The sequence below is a fragment of the Heptranchias perlo genome, unplaced genomic scaffold (genome assembly GCF_035084215.1).
Source record: "Heptranchias perlo isolate sHepPer1 unplaced genomic scaffold, sHepPer1.hap1 HAP1_SCAFFOLD_449, whole genome shotgun sequence".
Taxonomy (NCBI): domain Eukaryota; kingdom Metazoa; phylum Chordata; class Chondrichthyes; order Hexanchiformes; family Hexanchidae; genus Heptranchias; species Heptranchias perlo.
Window position 1 is genome coordinate 19563 of NW_027139463.1, and position 18009 is coordinate 37571.

Here is an 18009-nt window from a genome sequence, read left to right on the forward strand (position 1 = left end):
CTGAGGGAGACGGGGAGCCTCTCGGTCCCTGTGGGTGGGGTCAGTGTGTACTGAGGGAGACGGGGAGCCTCTCGGACCCTGTGGGTGAGGGTCAGTGTGTACTGAGGGAGACGGGGAGCCTCTCGGTCCCTGTGGGTGAGGGTCAGTGTGTACTGAGGGAGAGAGGAGCCTCTCGGTCCCTGTGGGTGAGGGTCAGTGTGTACTGAGGGAGACGGGGAGCCTCTCGGACCCTGTGGGTGGGGGTCAGTGTGTACTGAGGGAGACGGGGAGCCTCTCGGTCCCTGTGGGTGGGGTCAGTGTGTACTGAGGGAGAGAGGAGCCTCTCGGTCCCTGTGGGTGGGGTCAGTGTGTACTGAGGGAGACGGGGAGCCTCTCGGTCCCTGTGGGTGAGGGTCAGTGTGTACTGAGGGAGACGGGGAGCCTCTCGGACCCTGTGGGTGAGGGTCAGTGTGTACTGAGGGAGACGGGGAGCCTCTCGGTCCCTGTGGGTGAGGGTCAGTGTGTACTGAGGGAGACGGGGAGTCTCTCGGTCCCTGTGGGTGAGGGTCAGTGTGTACTGAGGGAGACGGGGAGCCTCTCGGTCCCTGTGGGTGAGGGTCAGTGTGTACTGAGCGAGACGGGGAGCCTCTCGGTCCCTGTGGGTGAGGGTCAGTGTGTACTGAGGGAGACGGGGAGCCTCTCGGACCCTGTGGGTGAGGTTCAGTGTGTACTGAGGGAGACGGAGAGCCTCTCGGTCCCTGTGGGTGAGGGTCAGTGTGTACTGAGGGAGACGGGGAGCCTCTCGGTCCCTGTGGGTGAGGGTCAGTGTGTACTGAGGGAGACGGGGAGCCTCTCGGTCCCTGTGGGTGAGGGTCAGTGTGTACTGAGGGAGACGGGGAGCCTCTCGGTCCCTGTGGGTGCGGTCAGTGTGTACTGAGGGAGACGGGGAGCCTCTCGGTCCCTGTGGGTGAGGGTCAGTGTGTACTGAGGGAGACGGGGAGCCTCTCGGTCCCTGTGGGTGAGGGTCAGTGTGTACTGAGGGAGACGGGGAGCCTCTCGGACCCTGTGGGTGGGGGTCAGTGTGTACTGAGGGAGACGGGGAGCCTCTCGGTCCCTGTGGGTGAGGGTCAGTGTGTACTGAGGGAGACGGGGAGCCTCTCGGACCCTGTGGGTGAGGGTCAGTGTGTACTGAGGGAGACGGGGAGCCTCTCGGCCCCTGTGGGTGAGGGTCAGTGTGTACTGAGGGAGACGGGGAGCCTCTCGGTCCCTGTGGGTGAGGGTCAGTGTGTACTGAGGGAGACGGGGAGCCTCTCTGTCCCTGTGGGTCAGGGTCAGTGTGTACTGAGGGAGACGGGGAGTCTCTCGGTCCCTGTGGGTGAGGGTCAGTGTGTACTGAGGGAGACGGGGAGCCTCTCGGTCCCTGTGGGTGAGGGTCAGTGTGTACTGAGGGAGACGGGGAGCCTCTCGGTCCCTGTGGGTGAGGGTCAGTGTGTACTGAGGGAGACGGGGAGCCTCTCGGTCCCTGTGGGTGAGGGTCAGTGTGTACTGAGGGAGACGGGGAGCCTCTCGGTCCCTGTGGGTGAGGGTCAGTGTGTACTGAGGGAGACGGGGAGTCTCTCGGACCCTGTGGGTGAGGGTCAGTGTGTACTGAGGGAGACGGGGAGCCTCTCGGACCCTGTGGGTGAGGGTCAGTGTGTACTGAGGGAGACAGGGAGCCTCTCGGTCCCTGTGGGTGAGGGTCAGTGGGTACTGAGCGAGACGGGGAGCCTCTCGGTCCCTGTGGGTGAGGGTCAGTGTGTACTGAGGGAGACGGGGAGCCTCTCGGTCCCTGTGGGTGAGGGTCAGTGTGTACTGAGGGAGACGGGGAGCCTCTCGGTCCCTGTGGGTGAGGGTCAGTGTGTACTGAGGGAGACGGGGAGCCTCTCGGTCCCTGTGGGTGAGGGTCAGTGTGTACTGAGGGAGAGAGGAGCCTCTCGGTCCCTGTGGGTGAGGGTCAGTGTGTACTGAGGGAGACGGGGAGCCTCTCGGTCCCTGTGGGTGAGGGTCAGTGTGTACTGAGGGAGACGGGGAGCCTCTCGGTCCCTGTGGGTGAGGGTCAGTGTGTACTGAGGGAGACGGGGAGCCTCTCGGTCCCTGTGGGTGAGGGTCAGTGTGTACTGAGGGAGACGGGGAGCCTCTCGGTCCCTGTGGGTGGGGGTCAGTGTGTACTGAGGGAGACGGGGAGCCTCTCGGTCCCTGTGGGTGAGGGTCAGTGTGTACTGAGGGAGACGGGGAGCCTCTCGGTCCCTGTGGGTGAGGGTCAGTGTGTACTGAGGGAGACGGGGAGCCTCTCGGTCCCTGTGGGTGAGGGTCAGTGTGTACTGAGGGAGACGGGGAGCCTCTCGGTCCCTGTGGGTGAGGGTCAGTGTGTACTGAGGGAGACGGGGAGCCTCTCGGTCCCTGTGGGTGAGGGTCAGTGTGTACTGGGGGAGACGGGGAGCCTCTCGGTCCCTGTGGGTGGGGTCAGTGTGTACTGAGGGAGACGGGGAGCCTCTCGGTCCCTGTGGGTGAGGGTCAGTGTGTACTGAGGGAGACGGGGAGCCTCTCGGTCCCTGTGGGTGAGGGTCAGTGTGTACTGAGGGAGACGGGGAGCCTCTCGGTCCCTGTGGGTGAGGGTCAGTGTGTACTGAGGGAGACGGGGAGCCTCTCGGACCCTGTGGGTGAGGGTCAGTGTGTACTGAGGGAGACGGGGAGCCTCTCGGACCCTGTGGGTGAGGGTCAGCGGGTACTGAGCGAGACGGGGAGCCTCTCGGCCCCTGTGGGTGAGGGTCAGTGTGTACTGAGGGAGACGGGGAGCCTCTCGGTCCCTGTGGGTGAGGGTCAGTGTGTACTGAGGGAGACGGGGAGCCTCTCGGTCCCTGTGGGTGAGGGTCAGTGTGTACTGAGGGAGACGGGGAGCCTCTCGGTCCCTGTGGGTGAGGGTCAGTGTGTACTGAGGGAGACGGGGAGCCTCTCGGACCCTGTGGGTGAGGGTCAGTGTGTACTGAGGGAGACGGGGAGCCTCTCGGTCCCTGTGGGTGAGGGTCAGTGTGTACTGAGGGAGACGGGGAGCCTCTCGGTCCCTGTGGGTGAGGGTCAGTGGGTACTGAGGGAGACGGGGAGCCTCTCGGTCCCTGTGGATGAGGGTAAGTGTGTACTGAGGGAGACGGGGAGCCTCTCGGTCCCTGTGGGTGAGGGTCAGTGTGTACTGAGGGAGACGGGGAGCCTCTCGGTCCCTGTGGGTGAGGGTCAGTGTGTACTGAGGGAGACGGGGAGCCTCTCGGTCCCTGTGGGTGGGGTCAGTGTGTACTGAGGGAGACGGGGAGCCTCTCGGTCCCTGTGGGTGAGGGTCAGTGTGTACTGAGGGAGACGGGGAGCCTCTCGGCCCCTGTGGGTGAGGGTCAGTGGGTACTGAGGGAGACGGGGAGCCTCTCGGTCCCTGTGGGTGAGGGTCAGTGTGTACTGAGGGAGACGGGGAGCCTCTCGGTCCCTGTGGGTGAGGGTCAGTGTGTACTGAGGGAGACGGGGAGCCTCTCGGTCCCTGTGGGTGAGGGTCAGTGTGTACTGAGGGAGACGGGGAGCCTCTCGGTCCCTGTGGGTGAGGGTCAGTGTGTACTGAGGGAGACGGGGAGCCTCTCGGTCCCTGTGGGTGAGGGTCAGTGTGTACTGAGGGAGACGGGGAGCCTCTCGGTCCCTGTGGGTGAGGGTCAGTGTGTACTGAGGGAGACGGGGAGCCTCTCGGACCCTGTGGGTGAGGTTCAGTGTGTACTGAGGGAGACGGGGAGCCTCTCGGTCCCTGTGGGTGAGGTTCAGTGTGTACTGAGGGAGACGGGGAGCCTCTCGGTCCCTGTGGGTGAGGGTCAGTGTGTACTGAGGGAGACGGGGAGCCTCTCGGTCCCTGTGGGTGAGGGTCAGGGGGTACTGAGGGAGACGGGGAGCCTCTCGGTCCCTGTGGGTGAGGGTCAGTGTGTACTGAGGGAGACGGGGAGCCTCTCGGTCCCTGTGGGTGAGGGTCAGTGTGTACTGAGGGAGACGGGGAGCCTCTCGGTCCCTGTGGGTGAGGGTCAGTGGGTACTGAGGTAGACGGGGAGCCTCTCGGCCCCTGTGGGTGAGGGTCAGTGTGTACTGAGGGAGACGGGGAGCCTCTCGGTCCCTGTGGGTGAGGGTCAGTGTGTACTGAGGGAGACGGGGAGTCTCTCGGTCCCTGTGGGTGAGGGTCAGTGTGTACTGAGGGAGTCGGGGAGCCTCTCGGTCCCTGTGGGTGAGGGTCAGTGGGTACTGAGGGAGACGGGGAGCCTCTCGGTCCCTGTGGGTGGGGTCAGTGGGTACTGAGGGAGACGGGGAGCCTCTCGGTCCCTGTGGGTGAGGGTCAGTGTGTACTGAGGGAGACGGGGAGCCTCTCGGACACTGTGGGTGAGGGTCAGTGTGTACTGAGGGAGACGGGGAGCCTCTCGGTCCCTGTGGGTGAGGGTCAGTGTGTACTGAGGGAGACGGGGAGCCTCTCGGACCCTGTGGGTGAGGGTCAGTGTGTACTGAGGGAGACGGGGAGCCTCTCGGACCCTGTGGGTGAGGGTCAGTGTGTACTGAGGGAGACGGGGAGCCTCTCGGTCCCTGTGGGTGAGGGTCAGTGTGTACTGAGGGAGACGGGGAGCCTCTCGATCCCTGTGGGTGAGGGTCAGTGTGTACTGAGGGAGACGGGGAGCCTCTCGGACCCTGTGGGTGAGGGTCAGTGTGTACTGAGGGAGACGGGGAGCCTCTCGGTCCCTGTGGGTGGGGGTCAGTGTGTACTGAGGGAGACGGGGAGCCTCTCGGTCCCTGTGGGTGAGGGTCAGTGTGTACTGAGGGAGACGGGGAGCCTCTCGGTCCCTGTGGGTGAGGGTCAGTGTGTACTGAGGGAGACGGGGAGCCTCTCGGTCCCTGTGGGTGGGGTCAGTGTGTACTGAGGGAGACGGGGAGCCTCTCGGTCCCTGTGGGTGAGGGTCAGTGTGTACTGAGGGAGACGGGGAGCCTCTCGGTCCCTGTGGGTGAGGGTCAGTGTGTACTGAGGGAGACGGGGAGCCTCTCGGTCCCTGTGGGTGGGGGTCAGTGGGTACTGAGGGAGACGGGGAGCCTCTCGGTCCCTGTGGGTGAGGGTCAGTGTGTACTGAGGGAGACGGGGAGCCTCTCGGTCCCTGTGGGTGAGGGTCAGCGGGTACTGAGGGAGACGGGGAGCCTCTCGGTCCCTGTGGGTGAGGGTCAGTGTGTACTGAGGGAGACGGGGAGCCTCTCGGTCCCTGTGGGTGAGGGTCAGTGTGTACTGAGGGAGACGGGGAGCCTCTCGGTCCCTGTGGGTGAGGGTCAGTGTGTACTGAGGGAGACGGGGAGCCTCTCGGTCCCTGTGGGTGAGTGTCAGGGGGTACTGAGGGAGACGGGGAGCCTCTCGGACCCTGTGGGTGAGGGTCAGTGTGTACTGAGGGAGACGGGGAGCCTCTCGGTCCCTGTGGGTGGGGTCAGTGTGTACTGAGGGAGACGGGGAGCCTCTCGGTCCCTGTGGGTGAGGGTCAGTGTGTACTGAGGGAGACGGGGAGCCTCTCGGTCCCTGTGGGTGGGGTCAGTGTGTACTGAGGGAGACGGGGAGCCTCTCGGTCCCTGTGGGTGAGGGTCAGTGGGTACTGAGGGAGACGGGAGCCTCTCGGACCCTGTGGGTGGGGGTCAGTGTGTACTGAGGGAGACGGGGAGCCTCTCGGTCTCTGTGGGTGGGGGTCAGTGTGTACTGAGGGAGACGGGGAGCCTCTCGGTCCCTGTGGGTGAGGGTCAGTGTGTACTGAGGGAGACGGGGAGCCTCTCGGCCCATGTGGGTGAGGGTCAGTGGGTACTGAGGGAGACGGGGAGCCTCTCGGTCCCTGTGGGTGAGGGTCAGTGTGTACTGAGGGAGACGGGGAGCCTCTCGGTCCCTGTGGGTGAGGGTCAGTGGGTACTGAGGGAGACGGGGAGCCTCTCGGTCCCTGTGGGTGGGGTCAGTGTGTACTGAGGGAGACGGGGAGCCTCTCGGTCCCTGTGGGTGAGGGTCAGTGGGTACTGAGGGAGACGGGGAGCCTCTCGGTCCCTGTGGGTGAGGGTCAGTGTGTACTGAGGGAGACGGGGAGCCTCTCGGTCCCTGTGGGTGGGGTCAGTGTGTACTGAGGGAGACGGGGAGTCTCTCGGTCCCTGTGGGTGAGGGTCAGTGTGTACTGAGGGAGACGGGGAGCCTCTCGGTCCCTGTGGGTGGGGTCAGTGTGTACTGAGGGAGACGGGGAGCCTCTCGGTCCCTGTAGGTGAGGGTCAGTGTGTACTGAGGGAGACGGGGAGCCTCTCGGTCCCTGTAGGTGAGGGTCAGTGTGTACTGAGGGAGACGGGGAGCCTCTCGGTCCCTGTAGGTGAGGGTCAGTGTGTACTGAGGGAGACGGGGAGCCTCTCGGTCCCTGTAGGTGAGGGTCAGTGTGTACTGAGGGAGACGGGGAGCCTCTCGGTCCCTGTGGGTGAGGGTCAGTGTGTACTGAGGGAGACGGGGAGCCTCTCGGTCCCTGTGGGTGAGGGTCAGTGGGTACTGAGGGAGACAGGAGCCTCTCGGTCCCTGTGGGTGAGGGTCAGTGTGTACTGAGGGAGACGGGGAGCCTCTCGGTCCCTGTGGGTGAGGGTCAGTGTGTACTGAGGGAGACGGGGAGCCTCTCGGTCCCTGTGGGTGAGGGTCAGTGGGTACTGAGGGAGACGGGGAGCCTCTCGGTCCCTGTGGGTGAGGGTCAGTGTGTACTGAGGGAGACGGGGAGCCTCTCGGTCCCTGTGGGTGAGGGTCAGTGTGTACTGAGGGAGACGGGGAGCCTCTCGGTCCCTGTGGGTGAGGGTCAGTGTGTACTGAGGGAGACGGGGAGCCTCTCGGTCCCTGTGGGTGGGGTCAGTGTGTACTGAGGGAGACGGGGAGCCTCTCGGTCCCTGTGGGTGGGGTCAGTGTGTACTGAGGGAGACGGGGAGCCTCTCGGCCCCTGTGGGTGAGGGTCAGTGTGTACTGAGGGAGACGGGGAGCCTCTCGGTCCCTGTGGGTGGGGTCAGTGTGTACTGAGGGAGACGGGGAGCCTCTCGGTCCCTGTGGGTGGGGTCAGTGTGTACTGAGGGAGACGGGGAGCCTCTCGGTCCCTGTGGGTGGGGTCAGTGGGTACTGAGGGAGACGGGGAGCCTCTCGGTCCCTGTGGGTGAGGGTCAGTGTGTACTGAGGGAGACGGGGAGCCTCTCGGTCCCTGTGGGTGAGGGTCAGTGTGTACTGAGGGAGACGGGGAGCCTCTCGGTCCCTGTGGGTGAGGGTCAGTGTGTACTGAGGGAGACGGGGAGCCTCTCGGTCCCTGTGGGTGGGGTCAGTGTGTACTGAGGGAGACGGGGAGCCTCTCGGTCCCTGTGGGTGAGGGTCAGTGTGTACTGAGGGAGACGGGGAGCCTCTCGGTCCCTGTGGGTGAGGGTCAGTGTGTACTGAGGGAGACGGGGAGCCTCTCGGTCCCTGTGGGTGAGGGTCAGTGTGTACTGAGGGAGACGGGGAGCCTCTCGGTCCCTGTGGGTGGGGTCAGTGTGTACTGAGGGAGACGGGGAGCCTCTCGGTCCCTGTGGGTGAGGGTCAGTGTGTACTGAGGGAGACGGGGAGCCTCTCGGTCCCTGTGGGTGAGGGTCAGTGTGTACTGAGGGAGACGGGGAGCCTCTCGGTCCCTGTGGGTGAGGGTCAGTGTGTACTGAGGGAGACGGGGAGCCTCTCGGCCCCTGTGGGTGAGGGTCAGTGTGTACTGAGGGAGACGGGGAGCCTCTCGGTCCCTGTGGGTGAGGGTCAGTGTGTACTGAGGGAGACGGGGAGCCTCTCGGTCCCTGTGGGTGAGGGTCAGTGTGTACTGAGGGAGACGGGGAGCCTCTCGGACCCTGTGGGTGAGGGTCAGTGTGTACTGAGGGAGACGGGGAGCCTCTCGGTCCCTGTGGGTGAGGGTCAGTGTGTACTGAGGGAGACGGGGAGCCTCTCGCTCCCTGTGGGTGGGGGTCAGTGTGTACTGAGGGAGACGGGGAGCCTCTCGGTCCCTGTGGGTGAGGGTCAGTGTGTACTGAGGGAGACGGGGAGCCTCTCGGTCCCTGTGGGTGAGGGTCAGTGTGTACTGAGGGAGACGGGGAGCCTCTCGTTCCCTGTGGGTGAGGGTCAGTGTGTACTGAGGGAGACGGGGAGCCTCTCGGACCCTGTGGGTGAGGGTCAGTGTGTACTGAGGGAGACGGGGAGCCTCTCGGTCCCTGTGGGTGAGGGTCAGTGTGTACTGAGGGAGACGGGGAGCCTCTCGGTCCCTGTGGGTGAGGTCAGTGTGTACTGAGGGAGACGGGGAGCCTCTCGGTCCCTGTGGGTGGGGTCAGTGTGTACTGAGGGAGACGGGGAGCCTCTCGGTCCCTGTGGGTGAGGGTCAGTGTGTACTGAGGGAGACGGGGAGCCTCTCGGTCCCTGTGGGTGAGGGTCAGTGGGTACTGATGGAGACAGGAGCCTCTCGGACCCTGTGGGTGGGGGTCAGTGTGTACTGAGGGAGACGGGGAGCCTCTCGGTCCCTGTGGGTGGGGTCAGTGTGTACTGAGGGAGACGGGGAGCCTCTCGGTCCCTGTGGGTGAGGGTCAGTGTGTACTGAGGGAGACGGGGAGCCTCTCGGCCCCTGTGGGTGGGGTCAGTGTGTACTGAGGGAGACGGGGAGCCTCTCGGTCCCTGTGGGTGGGGTCAGTGGGTACTGAGGGAGACGGGGAGCCTCTCGGACCCTGTGGGTGAGGGTCAGTGGGTACTGAGGGAGACGGGGAGCCTCTCGGACCCTGTGGTTGAGGGTCAGGGGGTACTGAGGGAGACGGGGAGCCTCTCGGACCCTGTGGGTGAGGGTCAGTGTGTACTGAGGGAGACGGGGAGCCTCTCGGTCCCTGTGGGTGAGGGTCAGTGTGTACTGAGGGAGACGGGGAGCCTCTCGGTCTCTGTGGGTGAGGGTCAGTGTGTACTGAGGGAGACGGGGAGCCTCTCGGTCCCTGTGGGTGAGGGTCAGTGTGTACTGAGGGAGACGGGGAGCCTCTCGGTCCCTGCGGGTGAGGGTCAGTGTGTACTGAGGGAGACGGGGAGCCTCTCGGCCCCTGTGGGTGAGGGTCAGTGTGTACTGAGGGAGACGGGGAGCCTCTCGGTCCCTGTGGGTGGGGTCAGTGTGTACTGAGGGAGACGGGGAGCCTCTCGGTCCCTGTGGGTGAGGGTCAGTGTGTACTGAGGGAGACGGGGAGCCTCTCGGTCCCTGTGGGTGAGGGTCAGTGTGTACTGAGGGAGACGGGGAGCCTCTCGGTCCCTGTGGGTGAGGGTCAGTGTGTACTGAGGGAGACGGGGAGCCTCTCGGTCCCTGTGGGTGAGGGTCAGTGTGTACTGAGGGAGACGGGGAGCCTCTCGGTCCCTGTGGGTGAGGGTCAGTGTGTACTGAGGGAGACGGGGAGTCTCTCGGTCCCTGTGGGTGGGGTCAGTGGGTACTGAGGGAGACGGGGAGCCTCTCGGACCCTGTGGGTGAGGGTCAATGGGTACTGAGGGAGACAGGAGCCTCTCGGTCCCTGTGGGTGGGGTCAGTGGGTACTGAGGGAGACGGGGAGCCTCTCGGACCCTGTGGGTGAGGGTCAGTGGGTACTGAGGGAGACGGGGAGCCTCTCGGACCCTGTGGGTGAGGGTCAGTGTGTACTGAGGGAGACGGGGAGCCTCTCGGTCCCTGTGGGTGAGGGTCAGTGTGTACTGAGGGAGACGGGGAGCCTCTCGGTCCCTGTGGGTGAGGGTCAGTGTGTACTGAGGGAGACGGGGAGCCTCTCGGTCCCTGTGGGTGGGGTCAGTGTGTACTGAGGGAGACGGGGAGCCTCTCGGTCCCTGTGGGTGAGGGTCAGTGTGTACTGAGGGAGACGGGGAGCCTCTTGGTCCCTGTGGGTGAGGGTCAGTGTGTACTGAGGGAGACGGGGAGCCTCTCGGTCCCTGTGGGTGAGGGTCAGTGTGTACTGAGGGAGACGGAGAGCCTCTCGGTCCCTGTGGGTGAGGGTCAGTGTGTACTGAGCGAGACGGGGAGCCTCTCGGACCCTGTGGGTGAGGGTCAGTGGGTACTGAGCGAGACGGGGAGCCTCTCGGTCCCTGTGGGTGAGGGTCAGTGTGTACTGAGGGAGACGGGGAGCCTCTCGGTCCCTGTGGGTGAGGGTCAGTGGGTACTGAGGGAGACGGGGAGCCTCTCGGTCCCTGTGGGTGAGGTTCAGTGTGTACTGAGGGAGACGGGGAGCCTCTCGGTCCCTGTGGGTGAGGGTCAGTGTGTACTGAGGGAGACGGGGAGCCTCTCGGTCCCTGTGGGTGAGGGTCAGTGTGTACTGAGGGAGACGGGGAGCCTCTCGGTCCCTGTGGGTGGGGTCAGTGTGTACTGAGGGAGACGGGGAGCCTCTCGGTCCCTGTGGGTGAGGGTCAGTGTGTACTGAGGGAGACGGGGAGCCTCTCGGTCCCTGTGGGTGAGGGTCAGTGTGTACTGAGGGAGACGGGGAGCCTCTCGGTCCCTGTGGGTGAGGGTCAGTGTGTACTGAGGGAGACGGGGAGCCTCTCGGACCCTGTGGGTGAGGGTCAGTGTGTACTGAGGGAGACAGGAGCCTCTCGGTCCCTGTGGGTGAGGTTCAGTGGGTACTGAGGGAGACGGGGAGCCTCTCGGTCCCTGTGGGTGAGGGTCAGTGTGTACTGAGGGAGACGGGGAGCCTCTCGGACCCTGTGGGTGGGGTCAGTGTGTACTGAGGGAGACGGGGAGCCTCTCGGTCCCTGTGGGTGGGGTCAGTGGGTACTGAGGGAGACGGGGAGCCTCTCGGTCCCTGTGGGTGAGGGTCAGTGTGTACTGAGGGAGACGGGGAGCCTCTCGGTCCCTGTGGGTGAGAGTCAGTGGGTACTGAGGGAGACGGGGAGCCTCTCGGTCCCTGTGGGTGAGGTTCAGTGGGTACTGAGCGAGACGGGGAGCCTCTCGGACCCTGTGGGTGAGGGTCAGTGTGTACTGAGGGAGACGGGGAGCCTCTCGGTCCCTGTGGGTGAGGGTCAGTGTGTACTGAGGGAGACGGGGAGCCTCTCGGACCCTGTGGGTCAGGGTCAGTGTGTACTGAGCGAGACGGGGAGCCTCTCGGTCCCTGTGGGTGAGGGTCAGTGTGTACTGAGGGAGACGGGGAGCCTCTCGGTCCCTGTGGGTGAGGGTCAGTGTGTACTGAGGGAGACGGGGAGCCTCTCGGACCCTGTGGGTGAGGGTCAGTGGGTACTGAGGGAGACGGGGAGCCTCTCGGTCCCTGTGGGTGAGGGTCAGCGGGTACTGAGGGAGACGGGGAGACTCTCGGACCCTGTGGGTGGGGTCAGTGTGTACTGAGGGAGACGGGGAGCCTCTCGGTCCCTGTGGGTGAGGGTCAGTGTGTACTGAGGGAGACGGGGAGCCTCTCGGTCCCTGTGGGTGAGGGTCAGCGGGTACTGAGCGAGACGGAGAGCCTCTCGGTCCCTGTGGGTGAGGGTCAGTGTGTACTGAGGGAGACGGGGAGCCTCTCGGTCCCTGTGGGTGAGGGTCAGTGTGTACTGAGGGAGACGGGGAGCCTCTCGGTCCCTGTGGGTGAGGGTCAGTGTGTACTGAGGGAGACGGGGAGCCTCTCGGTCCCTGTGGGTGAGGGTCAGCGGGTACTGAGGGAGACGGGGAGCCTCTCGGTCCCTGTGGGTGAGGGTCAGTGGGTACTGAGGGAGACGGGGAGCCTCTCGGTCCCTGTGGGTGAGGGTCAGTGTGTACTGAGGGAGACGGGGAGCCTCTCGGTCCCTGTGGGTGAGGGTCAGTGTGTACTGAGGGAGACGGGGAGCCTCTCGGTCCCTGTGGGTGAGGGTCAGTGTGTACTGAGGGAGACGGGGAGCCTCTCGGACCCTGTGGGTGAGGGTCAGCGGGTACTGAGGGAGACGGGGAGCCTCTCGGACCCTGTGGGTGAGGGTCAGGGGGTACTGAGGGAGACGGGGAGCCTCTCGGACCCTGTGGGTGAGGGTCAGTGTGTACTGAGCGAGACGGGGAGCCTCTCGTCCCCTGTGGGTGAGGGTCAGTGTGTACTGAGGGAGACGGGGAGCCTCTCGGTCCCTGTGGGTGAGGGTCAGTGTGTACTGAGGGAGACAGGAGCCTCTCGGACCCTGTGGGTGAGGGTCAGCGGGTACTGAGGGAGACGGGGAGCCTCTCGGACCCTGTGGGTGGGGTCAGTGTGTACTGAGGGAGACGGGGAGCCTCTCGGTCCCTGTGGGTGAGGGTCAGTGTGTACTGAGGGAGAGAGGAGCCGCTCGGTCCCTGTGGGTGAGGGTCAGTGTGTACTGAGGGAGACGGGGAGCCTCTCGGTCCCTGTGGGTGAGGGTCAGTGTGTACTGAGGGAGACGGGGAGCCTCTCGGTCCCTGTGGGTGAGGGTCAGTGTGTACTGAGGGAGACGGGGAGCCTCTCGGTCCCTGTGGGTGAGGGTCAGTGTGTACTGAGGGAGACGGGGAGCCTCTCGGTCCCTGTGGGTGAGGGTCAGTGTGTACTGAGGGAGACGGGGAGCCTCTCGGTCCCTGTGGGTGAGGGTCAGTGTGTACTGAGGGAGACGGGGAGCCTCTCGGACCCTGTGGGTGAGGGTCAGTGTGTACTGAGGGAGACGGGGAGCCTCTCGGTCCCTGTGGGTGAGGGTCAGTGTGTACTGAGGGAGACGGGGAGTCTCTCGGACCCTGTGGGTGAGGGTCAGTGTGTACTGAGGGAGACGGGGAGCCTCTCGGTCCCTGTGGGTGAGGGTCAGCGGGTACTGAGGGAGACAGGAGCCTCTCGGTCCCTGTGGGTGAGGGTCAGTGTGTACTGAGCGAGACGGAGAGCCTCTCGGACCCTGTGGGTGAGGGTCAGTGTGTACTGAGGGAGACGGGGAGCCTCTCGGTCCCTGTGGGTGGGGTCAGTGTGTACTGAGGGAGACGGGGAGCCTCTCGGTCCCTGTGGGTGAGGGTCAGTGTGTACTGAGGGAGACGGGGAGCCTCTCGGTCCCTGTGGGTGAGGGTCAGTGTGTACTGAGGGAGACGGGGAGCCTCTCGGTCCCTGTGGGTGGGGTCAGTGTGTACTGAGGGAGACGGGGAGCCTCTCGGTCCCTGTGGGTGAGGGTCAGTGTGTACTGAGGGAGACGGGGAGCCTCTCGGTCCCTGTGGGTGAGGGTCAGTGTGTACTGAGGGAGACGGGGAGCCTCTCGGTCCCTGTGGGTGAGGGTCAGTGTGTACTGAGGGAGACGGGGAGCCTCTCGGTCCCTGTGGGTGGGGTCAGTGTGTACTGAGGGAGACGGGGAGCCTCTCGGTCCCTGTGGGTGAGGGTCAGTGTGTACTGAGGGAGACGGGGAGCCTCTCGGCCCCTGTGGGTGAGGGTCAGTGTGTACTGAGGGAGACGGGGAGCCTCTCGGTCCCTGTGGGTGAGGGTCAGTGTGTACTGAGGGAGACGGGGAGCCTCTCGGTCCCTGTGGGTGAGGGTCAGTGTGTACTGAGGGAGACGGGGAGCCTCTCGGTCCCTGTGGGTGGGGTCAGTGTGTACTGAGCGAGACGGGGAGCCTCTCGGTCCCTGTGGGTGGGGTCAGTGTGTACTGAGGGAGACGGGGAGCCTCTCGGTCCCTGTGGGTGAGGGTCAGTGTGTACTGAGGGAGACGGGGAGCCTCTCGGTCCCTGTGGGTGAGGTCAGTGTGTACTGAGGGAGACGGGGAGCCTCTCGGTCCCTGTGGGTGAGGTCAGTGTGTACTGAGGGAGACGGGGAGCCTCTCGGACCCTGTGGGTGAGGGTCAGGGGGTACTGAGGGAGACGGGGAGCCTCTCGGTCCCTGTGGGTGAGGGTCAGCGGGTACTGAGGGAGACGGGGAGCCTCTCGGCCCCTGTGGGTGAGGGTCAGTGTGTACTGAGGGAGACGGGGAGCCTCTCGGTCCCTGTGGGTGAGGGTCAGTGTGTACTGAGGGAGAGAGGAGCCTCTCGGTCCCTGTGGGTGAGGGTCAGTGTGTACTGAGGGAGACGGGGAGCCTCTCGGTCCCTGTGGGTGAGGGTCAGTGTGTACTGAGGGAGACGGGGAGCCTCTCGGTCCCTGTGGGTGAGGGTCAGTGTGTACTGAGGGAGACGGGGAGCCTCTCGGTCCCTGTGGGTGAGGGTCAGTGTGTACTGAGGGAGACCGGGGAGCCTCTCGGTCCCTGTGGGTGAGGGTCAGTGTGTACTGAGGGAGACGGGGAGCCTCTCGGTCCCTGTGGGTGAGGGTCAGTGTGTACTGAGGGAGACGGGGAGCCTCTCGGTCCCTGTGGGTGAGGGTCAGTGTGTACTGAGGGAGACGGGGAGCCTCTCGGTCCCTGTGGGTGAGCGTCAGTGTGTACTGAGGGAGACGGGGAGCCTCTCGGACCCTGTGGGTGAGGGTCAGCGGGTACTGAGGGAGACAGGAGCCTCTCGGCCCCTGTGGGTGAGGTTCAGTGGGTACTGAGCGAGACGGGGAGCCTCTCGGCCCCTGTGGGTGAGGTTCAGTGTGTACTGAGGGAGACGGGGAGCCTCTCGGTCCCTGTGGGTGGGGTCAGTGTGTACTGAGGGAGACGGGGAGCCTCTCGGTCCCTGTGGGTGAGGGTCAGTGTGTACTGAGGGAGACGGGGAGCCTCTCGGTCCCTGTGGGTGAGGGTCAGTGTGTACTGAGGGAGACGGGGAGCCTCTCGGTCCCTGTGGGTGAGGGTCAGTGTGTACTGAGGGAGACGGGGAGCCTCTCGGTCCCTGTGGGTGAGGGTCAGTGTGTACTGAGGGAGACGGGGAGCCTCTCGGACCCTGTGGGTGAGGGTCAGTGTGTACTGAGGGAGACGGGGAGCCTCTCGGTCCCTGTGGGTGAGGGTCAGTGTGTACTGAGGGAGACGGGGAGCCTCTCGGTCCCTGTGGGTGAGGGTCAGTGTGTACTGAGTGAGACGGGGAGCCTCTCGGCCCCTGTGGGTGAGGGTCAGTGTGTACTGAGGGAGACGGGGAGCCTCTCGGTCCCTGTGGGTGAGGGTCAGTGTGTACTGAGGGAGACGGGGAGCCTCTCGGTCCCTGTGGGTGAGGGTCAGTGTGTACTGAGGGAGACGGGGAGCCTCTCGGACCCTGTGGGTGAGGGTCAGTGTGTACTGAGGGAGACGGGGAGCCTCTCGGTCCCTGTGGGTGAGGGTCAGTGTGTACTGAGGGAGACGGGGAGCCTCTCGGTCCCTGTGGGTGAGGGTCAGTGTGTACTGAGGGAGACGGGGAGCCTCTCGGTCCCTGTGGGTGAGGGTCAGTGTGTACTGAGGGAGACGGGGAGCCTCTCGGTCCCTGTGGGTGAGGGTCAGTGTGTACTGAGGGAGACGGGGAGCCTCTCGGTCCCTGTGGGTGAGGGTCAGTGGGTACTGAGGGAGACAGGGAGCCTCTCGGACCCTGTGGGTGAGGGTCAGTGTGTACTGAGGGAGACGGGGAGCCTCTCGGTCCCTGTGGGTGAGGGTCAGTGTGTACTGAGGGAGACGGGGAGCCTCTCGGTCCCTGTGGGTGAGGGTCAGTGTGTACTGAGGGAGACGGGGAGCCTCTCGGTCCCTGTGGGTGAGGGTCAGTGTGTGCTGAGGGAGACGGGGAGCCTCTCGGTCCCTGTGGGTGAGGGTCAGCGGGTACTGAGGGAGACGGGGAGCCTCTCGGACCCTGTGGGTGAGGGTCAGCGGGTACTGGAGGGGGTCCAGAACAGCTCGTTTGTTAATCTCTGTGTCCGTGTGTGGTATCTGCAGGACTCTGTGTGCTGACAGCTCCCCTCATATACACTCTGCACGTCCACGAGTTTCATGCGGACAAGGAAGGGACGTTCGGGTACAGCTACATCTTGGCCTGGGTTGTCTTCCCAATCACCCTGGCAAGTGGGATCATGTACATACACCTTCGCAAACTGGAGTAACATCTCGCCCACAATTTCAACGCTGGACTCAAATTGAGTCCCAATGTCCACATCCCATTTCCCCAAGGACATTGACCTCCCGAGTGCCGAGCTTATTTTTATGGCCCCCTCGTTTCTGGGCACCGCCTCAATCGTAGAATCCTACAGCACGGGATGAGGCCATTCGGTCCATCGTGGCCTGTGCCGGCTCTTTGAAAGATCTATCCAATTAGTCCCGCTCCCCCTGCTCTCTCCCCCGTAAATTTTTCCCCCTTTGATTATTTATCCGATTCCCCTTTTGAAAGTTATTATTGAATCTGCTCCCTTTCAGGCAGTGAATTCCAGATCAGAACAACTCGCTGCGTTAAAAAAACATTCTCCTCATCTCCCCACTCTGGCTCTTTTCCCGATCGTCTTAAATCTGTGTTGACAACCCGACCGCTACTGGAAACAGTTTCTCCCTGTTTGAGGACGTAAGGAATAGGAGCAGGAGTTGGCCGTTCGGCCCCTCGAGCCTGCCCCGCCATTCAATCAGATCATGGCTGATCTTCGACCTCAACTCCACTTTCCCGCCCGATCCCCACGTCCCTCGATTCCCCCGAGAGTCCGAAAATCCATCGATCTCAGCCTTGAATATCCTCGACGACTGAGCGTCCACAGCCCTCTGGGGGAGAGAATTCCAAAGATTCACCTCCCTCCGAGTGAAGAAATTCCTCCTCATCTCAGTCTCGAACGTCCGACCCCTTATCCTGAGACTGTGCCCCCTCGTTCTAGACTCTCCAGCCAAGGGGGGGAAACAGCCTCTCAGCATCTACCCTGTCAAGCCCCCCCTCAGAATCTTCTATGTCTCAATGAGATCTCCTCTCATTCTTCCAAACTCCAGAGAGTATCGGCCCATTCTGCTCAATCTCTCCTCATGGGACAACCCTCTCCTCCCAGGGATCAATCAATCGTCGCACGGCCTCGAAGGCAGGTATATCCTTCCTCAGATATTCACTGGATCAAAGCCCCTCATTCCATCGACTGACATCGAGTAGCATCGAGTCGACGGCACAGGAAACAGGCCATTCGGCCCAACTGGGCTATCCCGGTGTTTCCTATCCATGCGAGCCTCCTCCCTCCCCTACTCCATCTCACTCCCGCCCTTTCACGTCCGGAAAATGTTGAAGACTTGTGTTTCTGAGTTTGGAAAATGTATGATTTTATAAATAAAACTTATTTTTTCAACCAACTTACCCTCAGTTCATTTTGTGTTATTTATTCACGGGCTGTATCATGAAGGGTTAAATGACGAGGGCAGGTTGCACAGACCGGGCTTGCGTTCCCCTCGAGTATCGAAGATTGAGGGAGGGGGGGAATCGAATCGAGGGGTTTAAGATGATTAAGGGAGGGGAGATGGAGAGAAACTATTTCCTCTGGTGGGGGGAGAGTCCAGAACAAGGGGGGCAGAACCTTAAAATTAGAGCCAGGCCGTTCGGGGGGTGATGTCGGGGAGCAATTCTCCGCACAAAGGGGGGAGTGGGAATCTGGAAAACTCTCACCCCGCAAAAAAGTTGTGGACTCTGGGGGTCAGTCGGAGCTTTCAAGACTGAGGTTGATCGATTTTTGATGGGTAAAGGGTCTCGAGGGATATGGAACCAAGGAGGGTAGATGGAGTGAGGAGACAGATCAGCCGTGATCTGATTGAATGGTGGAACGAGGCTCGAAGGGCTGAATGGCCTCCTTCTGTTCCTGCACGAAAGGCTCAAGGAGCTGAATAGCCTCCTCCTGTTCCTATAGTAACAGGCTCGAGGGGCTGAATGGCCTCCTCCTGTTCCTATAGTAACAGGCTCGAGGGGCTGAATGGCCTCCTCCTGTTCCAAAAGTCACAGGCTCAAGGGGCTGAATGGCCTCCTCCTGTTCCTATAGTAACAGGCTCAAGGGGCTGAATGGCCTCCTCCTGTTCCGATAGTAACAGGCTCAAGGGGCTGAATGGCCTCCTCCTGTTCAAATAGTAACAGGCTCGAGGGTGTATTGATCATGAGGTGTATTAGATTGGTGTATTGATCATGAGGTGTATTAGATTGGTGTATTGATCATGTGGTGTATTAGATTGGTGTAT

At 63.3% G+C, this 18009-nt stretch overlaps 1 protein-coding gene across 2 annotated transcripts in view; it reads left to right on the forward strand.

Moving 5' to 3' along the window:
* LOC137313265 (peripheral myelin protein 22-like) overlaps positions 1-17143 on the forward strand; it is a 36092-nt gene extending 18949 nt beyond the window's left edge. For both annotated transcript variants that reach the window (XM_067979387.1, XM_067979385.1), the window contains one exon: positions 15766-17143. In XM_067979387.1, coding sequence (XP_067835488.1) covers positions 15766-15929 — 164 coding nt within the window. In that variant the 3' untranslated portion in view covers positions 15930-17143. The remainder of the gene's footprint in view (positions 1-15765) is intronic.
* The last annotated feature ends 866 nt before the right edge of the window (positions 17144-18009 follow it).